Source organism: Meles meles, chromosome 2 (assembly GCF_922984935.1).
Source record: "Meles meles chromosome 2, mMelMel3.1 paternal haplotype, whole genome shotgun sequence".
Lineage (NCBI taxonomy): Eukaryota > Metazoa > Chordata > Mammalia > Carnivora > Mustelidae > Meles > Meles meles.
The window spans coordinates 169,356,878-169,375,299 of record NC_060067.1 but is presented as its reverse complement, the minus strand read 5'-3'; the positions used below and the strand labels follow the sequence as shown (position 1 = coordinate 169,375,299).

Here is an 18,422-nt window from a genome sequence, read left to right as displayed (position 1 = left end):
CTCTCTCCATAGTTTGGTTATTGTTGATAATGTTGCTATAACATCGGGATGCATGTACACCCCACCCTTGAATCTGTATTTCTGTATCTTTTTGTTAAGTACCTAAGAATGTAATTGTTGGATTGTAAGGAATTCTATTTTTAGCTTTTTGAGGAACCTCTAAACTGTTCTCCAGAGGGGCTACATCAGTTTTCATTACCACCAACAGTGCAAGAGGGTTCCCCTTTCTCTATACCCTCTCTGACACCTGTTCTTTCTTTGTTGTTAACTAGCCATTCTGATTGGTGAGGTGATATCTCACTGTAGTTTTGATTTTTATTTCCCTGATGATGAGTGATGTTAAGCATTTTTGATGTGTTTGTTAGCCATTTGTATGTCTTCTTTGGAGAAGTGTCTATTCATGTCTTCCATGTATTTCTTAACTGGATTATTTGTTTTGGGGGGATATTGAGTTTGATAAATTCTTTATAGATTTTGATACTAACCCTGTATCTGTAAGGTCATTTGCAAATATCTTCTCCCATTCCGTGGGCTGCATTTTAGTTTTATTGATTGTCTCCTTCACTATGAAGAAGGTTTTTATTTTGATGAAGTCCCAGTTGTTCATTTTTGCTTTTGTTTTCCTTGCCTCTGGTGTTGGTCTAGAAAGAAGTTGCTGCAGCCCAGGTCAAAGAGGTTTATGCCTGTGTTCTTCTCTAGGATTTTGGTGGTTTCCTGTCTCACGCTGAGTCTTTTGAATTTATTTTTTGTATATGGTTTAAGAAAATGGTCCAGTTTCATTTTGTGCTTGTAGCTGTCCAGTTTTCCCAACACTATTTGTTGAAGGTACTGTCTTTTTTTCCACTGGATATTCTTTCCTGCTCTATTGAAGATTAGTTGACCATACAGTTGTGCATCCACTCCTGGGTCCTTTATTCTGTCCCATTGATCTATGTGTCCATTTTTGTGAGTACCATACTGTTTTGATGACTACATATTTGTAATGTTAAATGCTGATATTTTTAAGGGTAAAATTTTCTTTGGTATAATGTGTGAACATTGAAGAAATATTGTAGTTGATAATTGATAAATTGGGTGATACAGACATTTAGTATTTTATTTTCTCTAGTATATGTTTAAAATTTTTTATAATAAAAAGTTTCAGGACATGAAGTAATACCTAAGGCCATTTTTACTCCTTATACTAAATGGTAAAAAATTGATCACCATGTTTGGGCACAAGCTTTCTCTCCAAGGAAATATTAAATATATTTTTAAGCTTTTTTTCTACTTCTTCCTCATTCAGTATCTTAAACTCTATCAAATCCATATTGTCTTTAAAATTGAATTTCCTATAAGAAAGGGTGCAGCCCACTAAACAGTGAACCCCTTCAGAGGTCTGCAAGGAACAGAATGACTTGCTTGTAAACACAGATGTTGGAGATATCTGAAGGTATGTATTCACAGACTCAAAATCTTCAATTGTTCGAGGTTCGAGAGTAAAGGAGTATATTTTTCGGTATTTGTTCTTTTCCAGAAGATCAGAATTAAGAAATTCTTGATTTGAAATGTACTGTTCTCTTCTGATTTGGTCCAAGTACCAGATTCCTTTGTCTTCTGTCAAGTGGAAGATGCAAGGCACCTGAGGCTGATCCTTCCCAGAAATTAACTCCAGAGGCTGCCACATCTGGTAAGAGCGTCCAAACCCAGCATCCACTATGTAATTCCTGCCATCAGTAGTCACCTTCAGCAGAAGGTGAATCATAGCATTGCTATATTTGTTGGCTGGAGTACTGTAAACATATCCTCCCAACATTGTGGTCTCAAAACCAATTGTGGTCAGAGCCCAATACAGAAGATGATTGACCTGGAGACACCACCCACCACGGTTCCTCCTCACAATTTGATCAAAAATGACCTCCAAGCCCAATTCCATGGCTTCCCCACAATGGATGTTAAGGTTCTCAAAAGGAATGGTTCGGATCTGGTGCTGAAGAATGTCAGTTAATGTTTCCAAGTTCAGTTTCTTCCTAGAGTTCCTATAACCAATTCTTTCAAAATATGCTTCAATGTCCATGATCACCTGAGGGAAGTACAACAAAGAGAAATAATACATTACTTTTGGACTGGATTTCTTTGATTAGCCTAATTATAACTAATGTATTTTAAATATATAAATGCAATCAATGATTATAAATATCCATAATCATAAGTCTTTTATTTAGTGTTTTTATTGTATAAATTACTTTTGTACATATAAACACACTTAGTAGACTTAGTAACCCTGTAGGAAAACTATTATCACTTCTTTCATATTTTAAGCATGAGAATTTGGAAATCCATCATAAGTGAGGAGTGAAACTATAAAAACAGTTTACATGTGGTTTTCTTCATGATGAACAAAACAAGGTTCAAATTGGTATCAAAATAAGGTTTACAGTGGGAAGTCAAGATGGCGGGGAAGTAGGAGGAGGCACCATTTCAACCTGTACCCTAAAGTGAGCTGATTACCTACCAAAGAACTCCAACCACACATGAATTCAGCCTGAGATCAGAATTATACACGTCTGCATCTCTACAGGAGCAGAAGATGCCAGTGGCAGGTAAAGCAGACTGGGAGCGTCAGACTGATATCGGAAGATGAACAAAAGGGGGAGGGAGCCACCAGAGGTGACCGATTGGAAAGTAATACCGCAACACGAGAGTGCTCTGCATCTGGGGACCAGCATTAACTTGGAGTCTGGTTGAAAGCACTCAAAAAACAAAGAGCAAAGGATCGTGGGCGGTAATAGTGGGAACCTGGGCGGTTAGGGTCAGGGACCTAAGTCCCCGGACCCAGGACAGCCTCCCCTGGCACTGAGCCAGAGAGAGTGCGGTGGAGAAATCAGGTCTCCATCCCTGAGCTGCCAGTGTGCCTGAACACCAGCGCGCCCGAGAACGAGTGGGGTCTGGCTCCCATGAGGGGCTGGGAGCCTGACCAGACGGCAATCCTGAAACGCGCGCGTCCCGCACCCTCCCTTGGGATACATGCTCATAGGCGCTAGCCTGGAGCTCTGGCATCCGGAAAAACCAGGCATTCCCAGCCCGGGACAGTGGGAAAATCTCAGTGTGCGATCTCTGCTTGGAACCTCTCTGGCGGTCTGGAGCTGCCTAGACAGCCACTGCTGCCCTGGTTTTGGGTACAACGAGGAGTTCCTGCATCCATAGGGACAGTGACTCAGAACCGACTCCGCCAGCAGCTTTTGCAAAACATTCTGAGGCTTCTCTCTGAGAGGGAGGTTGGGGTGCAGTTTGCTCTCCTCTAAACCTCCAAAAACCATCAAAAGCTGTCAAGGTGAGAGAAAGCAGATGAAAGAACATAAAAACCCCCAGAGAACAAAAGCCTGAAAAAAAAAAAAAAAACAGTTTCCTCAGAGCTCACCCCCTTGAGGGGAGGGAGAGGACCTAACTCAGGGAACATCATTGTCTGAAAACCCACGTGGCAGGCCCCTCCCCCAGAAAACCAACCAGGAAGGAAGAAAAAAAAATACTACAAGAGAACCACCACTACTACTTCATAAATACAACTTTTATTTTTAACTCTTTACCAATATTCTGGTTCTTTTTTTTTATATACATACAGATAATTTTTTAACCTATTTACCACCACACTGAGATGTCCAGTACATCAAATTCTTTAATAACCTTCTAACCTGAGGTTTTTGATACATACACCCGTGTTTTTCTTTTGCTTTTCTATTTTTTTAATTCTTTTTTAATTTTAACTTAGTTTAGTCTAGTTTATTCTTTTTTAATTTTTATTTTCTACTATACATATAGAGTTAAACTTCAAGGTGACCCCCTTTCCCCAATCAATGCTACCCCTATAGGCAAACCAGTTTCTAATCCCCCTGTAACTTAGGAAAGTTGAGTCCCTTAACAAAAACATCAAGATACCTTCAGGAAGAATCAAAATAAACTTCCTCACCCACACTGAGAATTTATAACCACTCTCCCAATTTTTCCCTCTGTCAGTGTTTCTGTGAATTTGTATTTGTCCTGATAATATATAAATCTTATACTTGGGGTTCTTTCTGATGAGGTTCTTCCCTTTCTTTGCTTATATATATATTTTTTTTCTCTTGTCATATACTTTTATCAGTCCTTTGTTTGTCTGTTTTTGTTTGTATACTTCATAAATCTTACCTTGTGGCCCATTTGGACTGAGCCTTCTCTTTTATCTTCCCTTGTTTCCCTATCTCTCTCTCTCTCTCTATTTTTTTTTCCTTTTTTCATTCTCCCTTTTTTTCTTTCTTCTTCTCTATTTCTTTTTCTTTTCTTTTTTCTCTCATTTGGGTGAGGAATCCTGATTGCACAGAAGCGTTCCAGGGTGCACATTGACTGCACCACAATCGATACGTCCAGCTGCATCTGTTCAGTCATCTCTTGCCAAAATGACTAGGAGGAGGAATACCCAACAGAAGAAAAATACAGAGGATGGGCCTTCTGCAACAGAGCTAATGGCTATCGACATAGACAATATGTCAGAAAAGGAATTCAGACTAACAATTATCCAGGCAATAGCTAGGTTGGAGAAAGCCATGGATGACCAAACAGAATTGATTAGGGCAGAACTGAAAGCCACCAGGAATGATGTTCACAATGTTAGGGCAGAACTGAAAGCCACCAGGGATCATGTTCAAAATGCTCTCAATGAGTTCCAATCTCATCTAAATTCTCTAAAAGCTAGGGTAACTGAGACAGAAGATAGAATTAGTGATCTGGAGGACAAACAGATAGAGAGAAAGGATCAGGAGGAAGCCTGGAACAAACAGCTCAGAAGCCATGAAAACAGAATCAGGGAAATAAACGATACCATGAAATGTTCCAACGTCAGAATTATTGGAATCCATGAAGGGGAGGAAAAAGAAAGAAGTCTAGAAGATATAGTGGAAGAAGTTGTCTATGAAAATTTTCCCAATCTCACGAATGGAAACAACGGTCATGTACTAGAGGCAGAGAGATTTCCTCCCAAGATTTTAGATTCTCGAAAGTCCTCACAACACCTTATAGTTAGAATGAGGAATTATGTTTCAAGAGAGACCCTCTTAAAAGCAGCTAGGACAAAAAAGCTCCTTATGTACAGAGGAAAACCCATTAGAATAACGTCAGGCCTTTCCACAGAGACCTGGCAAGCCAGGAAGGGCTGGCAAAATATATTCAGAGTACTAAATGAGAAGAACATGCAACCAAGAATACTCTATCCAGCAAGACTGACATTTAAAGTGGATGGGGAGATAAAGAGTTTCCAAGACCGGCAAGGCTTAAAAGACTGTGCAACCACCAAGCCGACACTGCAGGAAATATTAAGGGGGGTCCTATAGAAGAGAAAAAATCCTAAGAATATCATTGAACAGAAATATAGAAACTATCTACAGACAGAAAGACTTCAACGGCAACACGATGTCAATAAAAACGTATCTCTCAATAATCACTCTCAATGTGAATGGCCTAAATGCACCCATAAAACGACACAGGGTTGCAGATTGGATAAAACGACAGGACCCATCCATATGTTGTCTACAAGAGACCCATTTTGAACCTAAGGATACACCCAGACTGAAAGTGAAGGGATGGAGAAGCATCTTTCATGCCAATGAGCCACAAAAGAAGGCTGGGGTAGCGATTCTCATATCAGATAAATTAGATTTTAAACTAAAGACTGTAGTCAGAGATACAGAAGGACACTACATAATTCTTAAAGGGAATATCCGCCAAGATGATCTAACGATTGTGAATATCTATGCCCCCAATATGGGAGCACCCAATTACATAAGAAAACTATTAATCAAGATAAAGAGTCATATCGATATGAATACAATAATAGTAGGAGATCTTAATACGCCTCTCTCAGAAACAGACAGATTGTCGAAGCAGAAAATTAATAAAGAAATAAGATCATTGAATGAAACATTGGACCAGATGGACCTCATCGACGTATACAGAACATTCCACCCTAAAACAACAGAATACTCATTCTTCTCAAGTGCACATGGAACCTTCTCCAGAATAGACCACATACTGGGTCACAAAGCAGGACTCAACCGATACCAAAAGACTGACATTATTCCCTGCATATTCTCAGATCACAATCCTTTGAAACTGGAACTCAATCACAAGGAAAAGTTCAGAAGGAACTCAAACACCTGGAAGCTAAAGACAACCTTGCTTAAGAATGCTTGGATCACCCAGGAGATCAAAGATGAACTTAAACAATTCACGGAAACCAATGAGAATGAAGACACTTCGGTCCAAAACCTATGGGATACAGTAAAGGCGGTTCTAAGGGGGAAATACATAGCCATCCAAGCCTCCCTCAAAAACATTGAAAAATCCAGAATACACCAGCTGTCTCTACACCTTAAAGAACTGGAGAATCAACAACAAATTAAACCAACTCCACATGCAAGAAGGGAAATAATCAAGATTAGAGCAGAGATCAATGAAGTAGAAACGAAAGATACAGTAGAACGTATCAATGAAACTAGAAGCTGGTTTTTTGAAAGAATCAATAAAATCGATAAACCATTGGCCACACTAATCCAAAAGAAAAGAGAGAAAGCCCAAATTAATAAAATTATGAATGAAAAGGGACAGATCACAACTAACACCAAGGAAATAGAAACAATCATCAGAAATTATTACCAACAGTTATATGCCAATAAACTAAGCAACCTAGATGAAATGGTTGCATTCCTGGAAAACTATAAACTCCCAAAATTGAACCAGGAAGAAATGGACAACCTGAATAGACCAATATCTAGTAATGAGATTGAAGCAGTGATCAAAAACCTCCCAAAAAACAAGAGCCCAGGACCTGACAGATTCCCTGGGGAATTCTACCAAACTTTCAAAGAAGAAATAACACCAATTCTCCTGAAGCTGCTCCAAAAAATCGAAGCAGAAGGAAAACTTCCAGACTCTTTTTATGAAGCCAGCATTACCCTGATCCCCAAACCAGGCAAAGACCCTACCAAAAAGGAGAATTTCAGACCAATATCACTGATGAATATGGATGCAAAGATTCTCAACAAGATCCTAGCAAACAGGATCCAGCAGCACATTAAAAAGATTATCCACCATGACCAGGTGGGATTCATCCCTGGGTTGCAAGGTTGGTTCAACATTCGCAAATCAATCAATGTGCTAGAATAAATCAATAAGAGAAGAGAGAAGAATGACATGGTCCTCTCAATTGATGCAGAAAAAGCATTGGACAAAATCCAGCATCCGTTCCTGATGAAAACGCTTCAAAGTATAGGGATAGAGGGAACATTTCTGAACTTCATAAAATCTATCTATGAAAGACCCACAGCAAATATCATCCTCAATGGGAAAAAGCTTGCAGCCTTCCCGCTGAGATCAGGAACACGACAAGGATGCCCGCTCTCACCACTCTTGTTCAACATAGTATTAGACGTTTTCGCAACGGCAATCAGACAACAAAGAGAAAAAAGGGTATCCAAATTGGCAAGGAAGAAGTCAAACTCTCTCTCTTCGCAGATGACATGATTCTTTATATGGAAAACCCCAAAGACTCCATCCCCAAACTACTAGAACTCATACAGCAATTCAATAAGGTGGCAGGATACAAAGTCAATGTACAGAAATCAGTGGCTTTCTTATACACTAACAAGAAAATACAGAAAGGGAAATTAGAGAATCGATTCCATTTACTATAGCACCAAGAACCATAAGATACCTGGGAATAAACCTAACCAAAGAGGTAAAGGACCTGTACTCGAGGAACTACAGAACACTCATGAAAGAAACTGAAGAAGACACAAAAAGATGGAAGACCGTTCCATGCTCTTGGATTGGAAGAATAAACATTGTTAAAATGTCTATACTGCCTAGAGCAACCTATACTTTTAATGCCATTCCGATATAAATTCCACCGGTATTTTTCAAAGAGCTGGAGAAAATAATCCTAAAATTTGTATGGAATCAGAAGAGACCCCGAATTGCTAAGGAAATGTTTAAGAACAAAAACAAAACTGGCGGCATCATGTTACCCGATTTCAAGATCTACTACAAAGCTGTGATCACCAAGACAGTATGATACTGGCATAAAAACAGACACATAGACCAGTGGAACAGAGTGGAGAGCCCAGATATGGACCCTCAACTCTATGGTCAAATAATCTTCGACAAAACAGGAAAAAATATTCAATGGAAAAAAGACAGTCTCTTCAATAAATGGTGCTGGGAAAACTGGACAGCGATATGTAGAAGAATGAAACTTGACCATTCTCTTACACCGTACACAAAGATAAACTCGAAATGGATAAAAGACCTTAACATGAGACAGGAATCCATCAGAATCCTAGAGGAGAACATAGGCAGTAACCTCTTCGATATCAGCCACAGCAACTTCCTTCAAGATATGTCTCCAAAGGCCAAGGAAACAAAAGCAAAAATGAACTTTTGGGACTTCATCAAGATCAAAAGTTTCTGCACAGCAAAGGAAACAGTCAACAAAACAAAAAGGCAACCCACGGAATGGGAGATGATATTTGCAAATGACAGTACAGACAAAAGGTTGATATCCAGGATCTATAAAGAACTTCTCAAACTCAACACACACAAAACAGATAATCGTATTGAAAAATGGGCACAAGATATGAACAGACAGTTCTCCAACGAAGACATCGAATGGCTATCAGACACATGAAAAAATGTTCATCATCACTAGCCATCAGGGAGATTCAAATTAAAACAACATTGAGATGCCACCTGACACCAGTTAGAATGGCCAAAATTAGCAAGACAGGAAACAACGTGTGTTGGAGAGGATATGGAGAAAGGGGAACCCTCTTACAGTGTTGATGGGAATGCAAGTTAGTGCAGCCACTTTGGAGAACAGTGTGGAGACTCCTGAAGAAATTAAGAATAGAGCTTCCCTATGACTGCATTTGCACTGCAATTGCACTGCTGGGTATTTACCCCAAAGATATAGATGTAGTGAAAAGAAGGGCCATCTGTACCCCAATGTTTATTGCAGCAATGGCTACGGTCGCCAGACTGTGGAAAGAACCAAGATGCCCTTCAACGGATGAATGGATAAGGAAGATGTGGGACATATACACGATGGAGTATTATGCCTCCATCAGAAAGGATGAATACCCAACTTTTGTAGCAACATGGACGGGACTGGAAGAAATTATGCTGAGCGAAATAAGTCAAGCAGAGAGAGTCAAGTATCATCTGGTCTCACTTATTTGTGGAGCATAACAAAGAACATGGAGGACATGGGGAGATGGAGAGGAGAGGGAGTTGAGGGAAACTGGAAGGGGAGATGAACCATGAGAGACTATGGACTCTGAAAAACAACCAGAGGGTTTGAAGGGGCGGCGGGGGGTGGGGGGGTGGGGGGTGGGAGGTTGTGGAACCAGGTGGTGGGTAATAGGGAGGACACGTACTGCATGGAGCACTGTGTGTGATGCCAAAACAATGAACACTGTTATGCTGTAAATAAACAAATAAACAAATAAAAAAATAAGGTTTACACATAATTCCTAATATAAATAGAATTATATAAAGGAGTCTATTGATTTCATGGTACCTGATCCACTCAATTTCCCTTTTAGATAAGATAAAATTATCTGGTCAAATATTCCCACTCAAAGATTATATTCATTTGTGCACTGATTTATTAATCCATTCAATGTATTTTCTGAATACTATGTATTTGCTACTGATCTCCTTGCTTGCCCTCAGTAATCTTACATTTTAGTGATAGTTGGATGACATAGATTGTAAATTGGATAAACTAATAAAACATTCAATTTCTTAGATTCTTATAAGTGTCCTGTGGAAGACTAAAGCAAAGAAAATAGACACATTATGCACTGAGAAAACTAATTTAGAATAAAGTGATCAAAAAAGCATCATTGTGACCTTAAGCATGTGAAAGAATGAGCTAAGTCTACATGTGTGGGGAATACCATTCAGGCAGAAGAAACAAAGCAAAAAAAAAAAAAAAAGTCTCAAAGTAGAACCTGCCTAGAGTGCTCAGAGAACATTTAGCAGGCTAGAGTGATTGAAGCAGAGTGAGCCGGAGAGAATGTGAACTGAGATGAGATAAGACATTAACATACCCTCTAAAAAATACTAGCCTTTTGGCTTGAACTCTGAGATCAGAATCATAGTGAGAAGGGCAGTGGAGGAAGGTTGCAGTTTAGGCAAAGTGTACCAAAATCAATTTGATGTTTCTGGCTATTACATGAAGAATAAGCTGTATACATTCAGCTAAATAGACTGGTGACCCAGGTAGACCAGTTAAAAACATGTATGTTCTAGGACCAGTACTCTACTTATGAATGGTATGTTATCCAAATCAAGTCAATAAGACTCTATTGAAGGGATATTTCAGAAACCTAAACAGATATGTTCTGCTGCAGGGCTAAGCACTGGTAAGGTATTTTCTCAAAGCTACTAGGAGAACTTGCTGAAAAATAATATCAATAAAAATTTATGGAGTTGAGGAATGAAAAACAGGAGGAAAAAAATGATGAGAAAAGACTTGAACCAAATTTTAAATTATCTCTTGACTTTCTGTTAAGGTGAGGTAGCAGAAAAAAAAATTCCTTATTTTTGTTAAATCCCATGTAGAAAACGTTCTGCCCCTGCTGGTGAAGAGTCCTAATCCCATGTAGACGCTAACTGTAACACTAATGTGCACTACCATTGTTAGCATTGACATAGTCTGAGGTGACTTGATACAAACGGCCCTGTTCCCTAGGCTAGTGGTGATAAGCTATGTGTTTCTATTGTCCTTTTATTCTCATTTCTTTTGTATTGTGTTTTTCTTTCTTGGTCAGCTCTTCCCATTTTGCTAGGGTTTTAACTTTATTTTTTTTAATGTCTGCAACATTATTTTCTCTAAATCTATTAAGTTTATTTCATCTCTTCTCATCTTATTTGCATTGATGTTCTTTACCAACATGTACACAGGCTCTAAAACTACCACTCAGATATGGAGAAATTATTGTAATTGAGCCAGACCATCCAAACCCTCTCTGATTCTATACCCAGAAGCACTGTTGAACAAGTAAGGAGCACAGTGATATGGCACAAAAGAAATATGGTTTAGACATGCTTGAGCTTTAAAAAAATTCAGTTAACAGAATTTTTCCTTTTCATTTTAGTTAACATAAATTATATTATTAGTTTCAGAGGTAGAATTTAGTGATTCACCACTTACATAAAACACCTAGTGCTCATGACATTAAGTGCCCACCCAATTACCTCACACCCCTATCCACTTCCCTTCCAGCAACCCTCAGTTTCTTTCCTATAGCTAAGACTCTTATGGTTTTCCTTCCTCTCTGTTTTTATTTTACTTCGTTTATCCTTCCCTTCCTCTATTTTCATCTGTTTTGTTTCTTAAATTCCGCATATGAGTAAAATTATATGATATTTCTCTTTGACATTATTTCTCTTAGCATAATACTGTATGGTTACATCCACATCATTGTAAATGGCAAGATTTCATTTTTTTGATTGCTGAGTAACATTCCATTATATATATCAATCACATCTTTGTCCATTCATCCTCCATACACATGTGGGCTCTCTCTATATTTTGGCTATTGTGGGCATTGTTGCATAAACATTGAAGTGCATGTGCCTCTCTGAATCGCTATGTTTGTATCCTTTGGATAATATCTAGTGTAACTACTGGGTCATAGGTTATGTCTATTTTTAACTTTTTGAAGAACCTCTAAACAGCTTTCCAGAGTGGCTGCACCAGTTTGCATTTCAACCAACAGAGTAAGAGGTTTTCTCTTTCTCCACATCTTTGCCAACATCTGTTGTTCCTGAGTTGTTAATTTTAGCTATTCTGTCTGATGTGAGGTGGTGTATCATTTTTTGACTTATATTTCTTTGATATTGAGTGACATTGAACATTTTTTCATGTGTCTTTTGGCCATTTACATCTCTTCCTGTAGAAAAATGTCTGTTCATGTCTTCCATCCATTTCTTGACTAGATTATTTTTTGTTTGTTTGTTTGTTTGTTTTTTGGTGTTGAGCTTGGTAAATTCTTTATAGATTTTGGATATTAGCCTTTTACTTGATATGTCATTAATGAATATCTTCTTCCATTCTGTAGGTTGTCTTTTAGTTTTGTTGACTATTTCCTTTGCTGTGCAAAAGCTTTGTATTTTGACAAAGTACTGATAGTTCATTTTTGCTTTTGTTTCTCTTGCCTTTGAAGATGTACATGGCCAGAAGTTACTGGCAATGAGGTCAAAGAGGTTGATGTTTGTGTTCTCCACTAGGATTTTGATGGTTTACTGTCTCACATTTAGGAATTTCATCCATTTTGAATTTATTTTTGTGTATGGGATAATAAAATAGTCCAGTTTCATTCTTCTACATGTGGCTGTCCAGTTTTCCTAACACCATTTGTTAAAGAGACTGTTTTGGTTTTTGTTTTTCCCCATTGGGTATTCTTTCCTGCCTTGTTGAAGATTAGTTGCCTATAGAGTTGAAGTTCTATTTCTGGGTTTGCTATTCTGGTCCATTGTGACTACTTTTGTGCCAATATCATATATTCTTGATGGTTACAGATTTGTAATACAGCCTGAACTCTGGAATTGCGATGTCACCAGCTTCGGTTTTTTCATTATCCTTTCCTTCCTTCTTTTCAGTTTTTTTCTTTTTTTTCTTTTCTTTCTTTTGTACTTTCATTCTTCCTTTTAAGATTTTACTTATTTGACAGAAAGAGAGTATAAGCAGGGAGAGCAGCAGAGGGATAGGGAGCCTGATGTGAGGCTCAATCCCAGGACCCTGAGATCATAACCTGAGCTGAAGGCAAATGTTTAACCAACTGAGTCACCCAGCACCCCTGGTGTTCTTCTTTTTTTTTTTTTTTAATATTCCTTCTGTTTTTCAAGGTCTTTTCTTGTTCCATACAAATTTTAGGATTGTTTGTTCCAAGTTTGAAAATGCTGGTGATATTTTGATAGGGATTGCTTTAAATGAATAGATTGCTTTGGGCAGAACAGACAATTTAACAATATTTGTTCCTCTAGTCCATGAGCACAGAATGTCTTTGCATTTCTTTGTGTCTTTCTCAATTTCTTTCATAAGTGTTCTGTAGTTTTCAGAGTACAGATATTTTACCTCTTTGGTTAGGTTTATTCCTAGGTATCTTATGGGTTTTTGTAAAATTGTAAATGGAATAGATTTCTTGATTTCTTTCTGCTGTTTCATTGTTAGAGTATAGAAATGCAACAGACTTCCGTGTGTTGATCTTACATCCTGCGACTTCGCTGAATTTCTGTACTACTTCTAGCAATTTTTGGGTGGAGTCTCGGATTTCCAACATGGAGTATCATGTCATCTGTGAAAAGTGAAAGTTTGCCTTCCTTTTTGCTGACTTGGAAGCCTTTCATTTCTTTTTGTTGTTTTATTGCTGAGGCCAGAACTTCCAGTACTATGTTGAACAACTGTGATGAGAGTGGACATCCCTATCATTTTCCTGACCTTAGGAAAAATTTCTGGTTTTCCCCATGGAGGATATTAAATGTGTGTCTTTTATAACAGTTGTTTGATCTTCTTGTTGGATACACCCCTTTATTATGATGTAGTGTCCTTTTCATCTCTTACTACAGTCTTTGGTTTAAAATCTAGTTTGCCTAATATAAGGATGGCTACTCCGCTTTTTAAAAATGTCATTTAGCAAGATATATGGTTCTCCACCCCTTTACTTTCAATCTGGAGGCGTATTTGGGTCTAAAATGAGTCTGTTGTAAGTAAGTTGTAAGCGTATCATTGGTTCCTCTTTTTAAAAATCCATTACCCTATTTCTTTTCTTTTTTCTTTTTTTTGGGGGGGGAACATTTAGCCCATCTGCATTCACAGTAATAACTGAAAGACATGAATTTAGTGCCATTTTATTACATGTAAACTCACCGTTCTGGTAGATTGTCTCTATTCCTTTCTGATCTTTGTTATCCTTGACACCTCATCATTAATAGGGTCCCCTATTTATGTTTAATATTTCTTGCAGGGCTGGTTTAGTGGTCATGAATGCCTTTCATGTTGTTTCTCTTGGAAACTCTTTCTCTTTTTCTAATCTGAATGATAGCTTTGCTGGATAAAGTATTCTTATTTACGTATTTTTCCCACTTAGCATACTAATATATCATGCCATTCCTTTCTGGCTTTGCCAGGTCTCTGTGGACAGGTCTGCTGCCAACCTTATGTTTCTACATTTGTAGTTTAAAGGCCTCTTCTTCAAAGTTGTTTTCAGGATTTTCTCTTTATATTTGCAATCTGGAAGTTATAGGTCATGGTGTTAACCTATTTTTGTTGCTTTTGAGGAGAATTCTCTGTGCCTCTTAGACTTAACTGTTTCCTTCCTCAAATTAGGAAAGTTCTCTCCTATAATTCATTCAAATAAATCTTTTGCTTCTCTTTCCCCACTCTTTGTCTTCTGGGATTCCTATAATATGGATATTAATTTGCTGTATGAAATCACTGAGTTCCTTAAGTCTACCTTTATGATCTAATAGTTTTCTTTCCCTCTTCTTTTCAGCTTCCTTTTCCCCCATAGTTTCATCTTCTATATCACTGATTTGCTCTTCTGCATCGTTCATTGTTGTTTTTATGGGCTGCATTTGTGATTGCTTCTTGGTAATAGCATTTTTAATTTCAGCCTGACTAGATTTTAGTTCTTTTATGTCTACAGTAGGGATTCTCTGGTGTGTTCTATACTTTTTTCAAGCCAAGCTAGTATTGTTATAATCCTTGTTTAAAATCTAGTTCAGAAATCTTACTTATATCTGTAGTGATTAAATTCCTGGGAGTACTATCTTCTGTTCTTTCTGCTGGGGTGTTTTTCTCAGTCACTTATTTTTGTCCAGCAAAGAAAAGAAAAAGAAAAACAACAACAAAAATAACAATAACAACAACAAACAAAACAAAACAAAACAAAAAAACTAGATCCTGCATGTATTTTGGTCTGTTTGCTAAAAGACACTATGTTCTAATATAAGAAAGAAAGAAAAACATATATATTTAAAATAAAATATAATGAAAGGAAACAAAAAATAAAATGAGTCATTGAACATTATATCAAAAACTAATGATGTACTATACCTTGGCTAACTGAATTTAAATAAAAAATGTATTCTACTTTGTTCAAATGGCAAAAAAGTGTATATAAAATTAAAAATTAGAAAAGTAAAAGAAGAATTGAAGAAGTAAGAAAATTACTGAAAAAATAATACCAAAATTCTAAGGAATGAAAATACAAAGAAAAAAACAAAGTTGTTTTCCCCAACAAGTGAAGGTTTGCAGTTTTTTTATGAATAGTACCCTTGGTGACACTTCTGTGGGAAAGGTTGTTGTGCTGATTCTTAGGTGAACTTGCCTAGGGTAAATGCACAGTGCACAGAATGGCAGGGCTCAAAGTAAGCGGATCCATAGTCCTTCAGGTGGCACTCTTTTGCTTTTTGAAGGCTTTCAGCACTGATGGGCTGGATGAATATAGCTGCACCCTGCTCTCTAGCCCTGGAGCTGAAAATATGTGCTCCCCACCTCCACCCCACCACTCTTCAGTGAGCTATCACAGAAAAGTAATCAGTCTTGTTTCCTTGGTTTCATCAGAACTTTGTGTTCACTCAGCCTTTGAACAATCATTCTTATCTCAGGTATTTGACTTAGTTTCAAAACTAAATTCTAGGCCCATGGCCCAGACCCACAGTATTCCTCCCAGGGAAGGGGGTTGGAGGTGGGGTCCCGCCAAGCTGCTTTTTTGCTAGACCTGTCCCTGGAAAGCAATTGCATGACTGCAGTGATTCACAGTTTATGGCAACACTGAGTAGAAAAAGCTATCACCTAGACTCCTTGTTCTCAGCTAGCTTCTCTGCTCCAATGCCTGGAAACTCTGTCACACTGAGGGACCACCTGTTCTTCTTATGATCCTGGGGATTCTCAGACCATGCTGTCACACCTGGGATTTGTCCCACTTCACCACCTGAGCACCTTTAAGTCAGGCATATCTGCTGTAGCAGACTCCTCAAAGTTCCGATTTTGCATTCCACTGCTTATCATGCTTTGTGGTAGCCTCCTTAAGTAGGATCCCTCCCCTCTGCCATATCCTCTGCTCTATCACATTGGATTCAAGTCTCCTTAACCTCCTACCTTCCAAACGGTGGTCTCTTTTCTACCTGTAGGCTTGCAGCGTTTGTTTTCTTAGATCTCTGATTTTTTCTTGCATGTTCAGAATGCATTGATAACTATCCAGTTGCATTTGATGGACAAGACAAACTTGGGGTCCTCCTGCTTTGCCACCTTAGCTCCTCCCCTTTGGTCAATAATCTTAATCTACTGAGACTCAAATTGCAACCATTTTACACACCAAGGCTAACCCCTTCACAGTGTGGGACAGCCTGAGATGGCATGGTACAAAGGGCCTGGCTCTGAGTTTAATAGTCATAAGTTAAGGATTTCTCTTCTTTCTCCTTATATAATTTCTCTCAGATTTTCTTATTTCTCTTTTTTAACCCAACTATCACTCCCATATTGCCAATGCTTCCAACTTTCTCTGTTCATGGTGTCTGAAATATTGTTTCCTTTAAATCAATTAGATTCATTACACTTCCTTTCATCTCACCAGCATCTTTCCCAATATCTAGAGGAGTTGTAATACTCTACTATTTAGTCATAGAGAGAAGAACTTGTATTTAGCCAGATCTCCCCATATCCTCTCTGACACTAATCCAGAATTTGTAAATGTGTATGGAAAGAACAGAGGTGAAGGGTAATGGAAAAGGAATCAAGTGGTTTATAGCTTGGCCATTTGATTCATGGTTAAATCATTATTCCTTCTACTTGAAAATTATTTTGTACTTATTTTGAATTGTCGTAATTTGTTTTCAAGTGTTTGTTTTCCTTTTCATTTTTTCTCTATTTTTTTTAAGATATAATTTTAAATTAGAATTTAGTAGTGGCGGTGAGGGGGGCAAGATAGCAGAGAAGTAGGAGGCACTGTTTCAACTGGTCCCCTAAAGTGAGCTGATTATCTACCAGAACACTCTGAACACTCATGAAATCAGCCTGAAATATAGGATTATACACTTCTGGATCTCTTTCATGGGCAGAAGACCAGTGGACAGGTAGAGCAGAGTGGAAAAGATGGCGCTGACATTGGAAGTTAAACAGAATGGGGAGAGAGCCACCAGAAGTGACCCACTGGAAAGTAATACCCCAATATAAGAGTGCCCTATGATTGGGGACCAGCATTAATTTGGAGTCTGGTTAAAAGCACTCAAAAAGAGAAAAAGATCTTAATGGGCAACTGGTGGAATCAGGCAGTCATGGGCATGGGCTTAAGCCCACAACCCAGGACAGTCTCTGCTAGCGACCACCCATGCCAGAGAGAGTGCGGCGAAGCCTCCAGACTGTGGTCCCTGAGATACAGGCAGTCATTAGAGCATCTGGGTGGATGATAGCTGGAGTTCTCTAGAATCACAGCCTTTTGCACTTTGCAGGCGTGTTGTGCGACTGGTGCCTAAGCCATGCTCCACACCCTCCACTCACGCTCCCCTGAAATAGGTCTGTGCAGGTGCTAGCCAGTGCTCCCTAGGACCAGCAAGAGTCTGAACACTCCCAGCCTGGGCAGGCATGAAAATCTCAGTATGCTATCTCTGGTTGGGATCTCTCTGGCTGTCTGGACCTGCCCAGAGAGCCGGGGCAAAGGCAGTCACTGGAAGCTGACTGTCTGGACCAATTTTGCTCTTGATTTTAGTAGCACCAGGGTTCAGAGACAGGTGGGAGCTCATGCGACCCCTAAGACTATGGCTAGGGACATGCTTTGCCAGTGGGGGGTGGTAGAGGGGGAGTCTGTATGCTATGGAATACCCAGAGAGGAAAAGACTGAGGCTTCTCTGAGATGGAGGTCTGGGTGCAGTTTGCTTTCCTCTAAACCTCCAAAGAACCACCAAAAGCCACCAAAGGAGGAAAAAAAACCCTCCAGAGAACAAAAACCTGAAAAACCTATTTCCTCAGAGCCGAGCCTATTGATAGGGGGCAGGAGGACTCAACCCAAGCAAGATTTCTTGAAAAACAATGTGGCAGGCCCCTCCCCCAGAAAGCCAACCTAAAAAATGAGAGGACAACCACCACAGTGTTCCCATAAAATTGTAAAACCCCATATCAGGGGAAAAGAAGATATTAAGCTGTCTATATTGCTCTAAAACCTGTATATTTCATAGATAGAACTTTTATTTTGAATTCATTCCCACTATTCTTGTTATTTTTAATTTTTAAAAATATTTTGCACCCTATTTACCATTACAACGAGAGGTTCAGTACAACAAATTCCATAATAACCTTTTAACTTGAGCTTTTTTGATATATATATATATATATATATATATATATATAT

The 18,422-nt window shown here is 38.6% G+C and overlaps 1 protein-coding gene across 2 annotated transcripts in view; it reads right to left on the bottom strand.

Annotated features, from left to right (window-relative positions):
• Positions 1-801: 801 nt before the first annotated feature.
• Positions 802-18,422, bottom strand: part of LOC123930022 (arylamine N-acetyltransferase 1) — a 37,716-nt gene continuing 20,095 nt past the window's right edge. For both annotated transcript variants that reach the window (XM_045986241.1, XM_045986247.1), the window contains exon 2: positions 802-2,062. In XM_045986241.1, the coding sequence (XP_045842197.1) occupies positions 1,184-2,056 (873 nt within the window). In that variant the 5' untranslated portion in view covers positions 2,057-2,062 and the 3' untranslated portion in view covers positions 802-1,183. The remainder of the gene's footprint in view (positions 2,063-18,422) is intronic.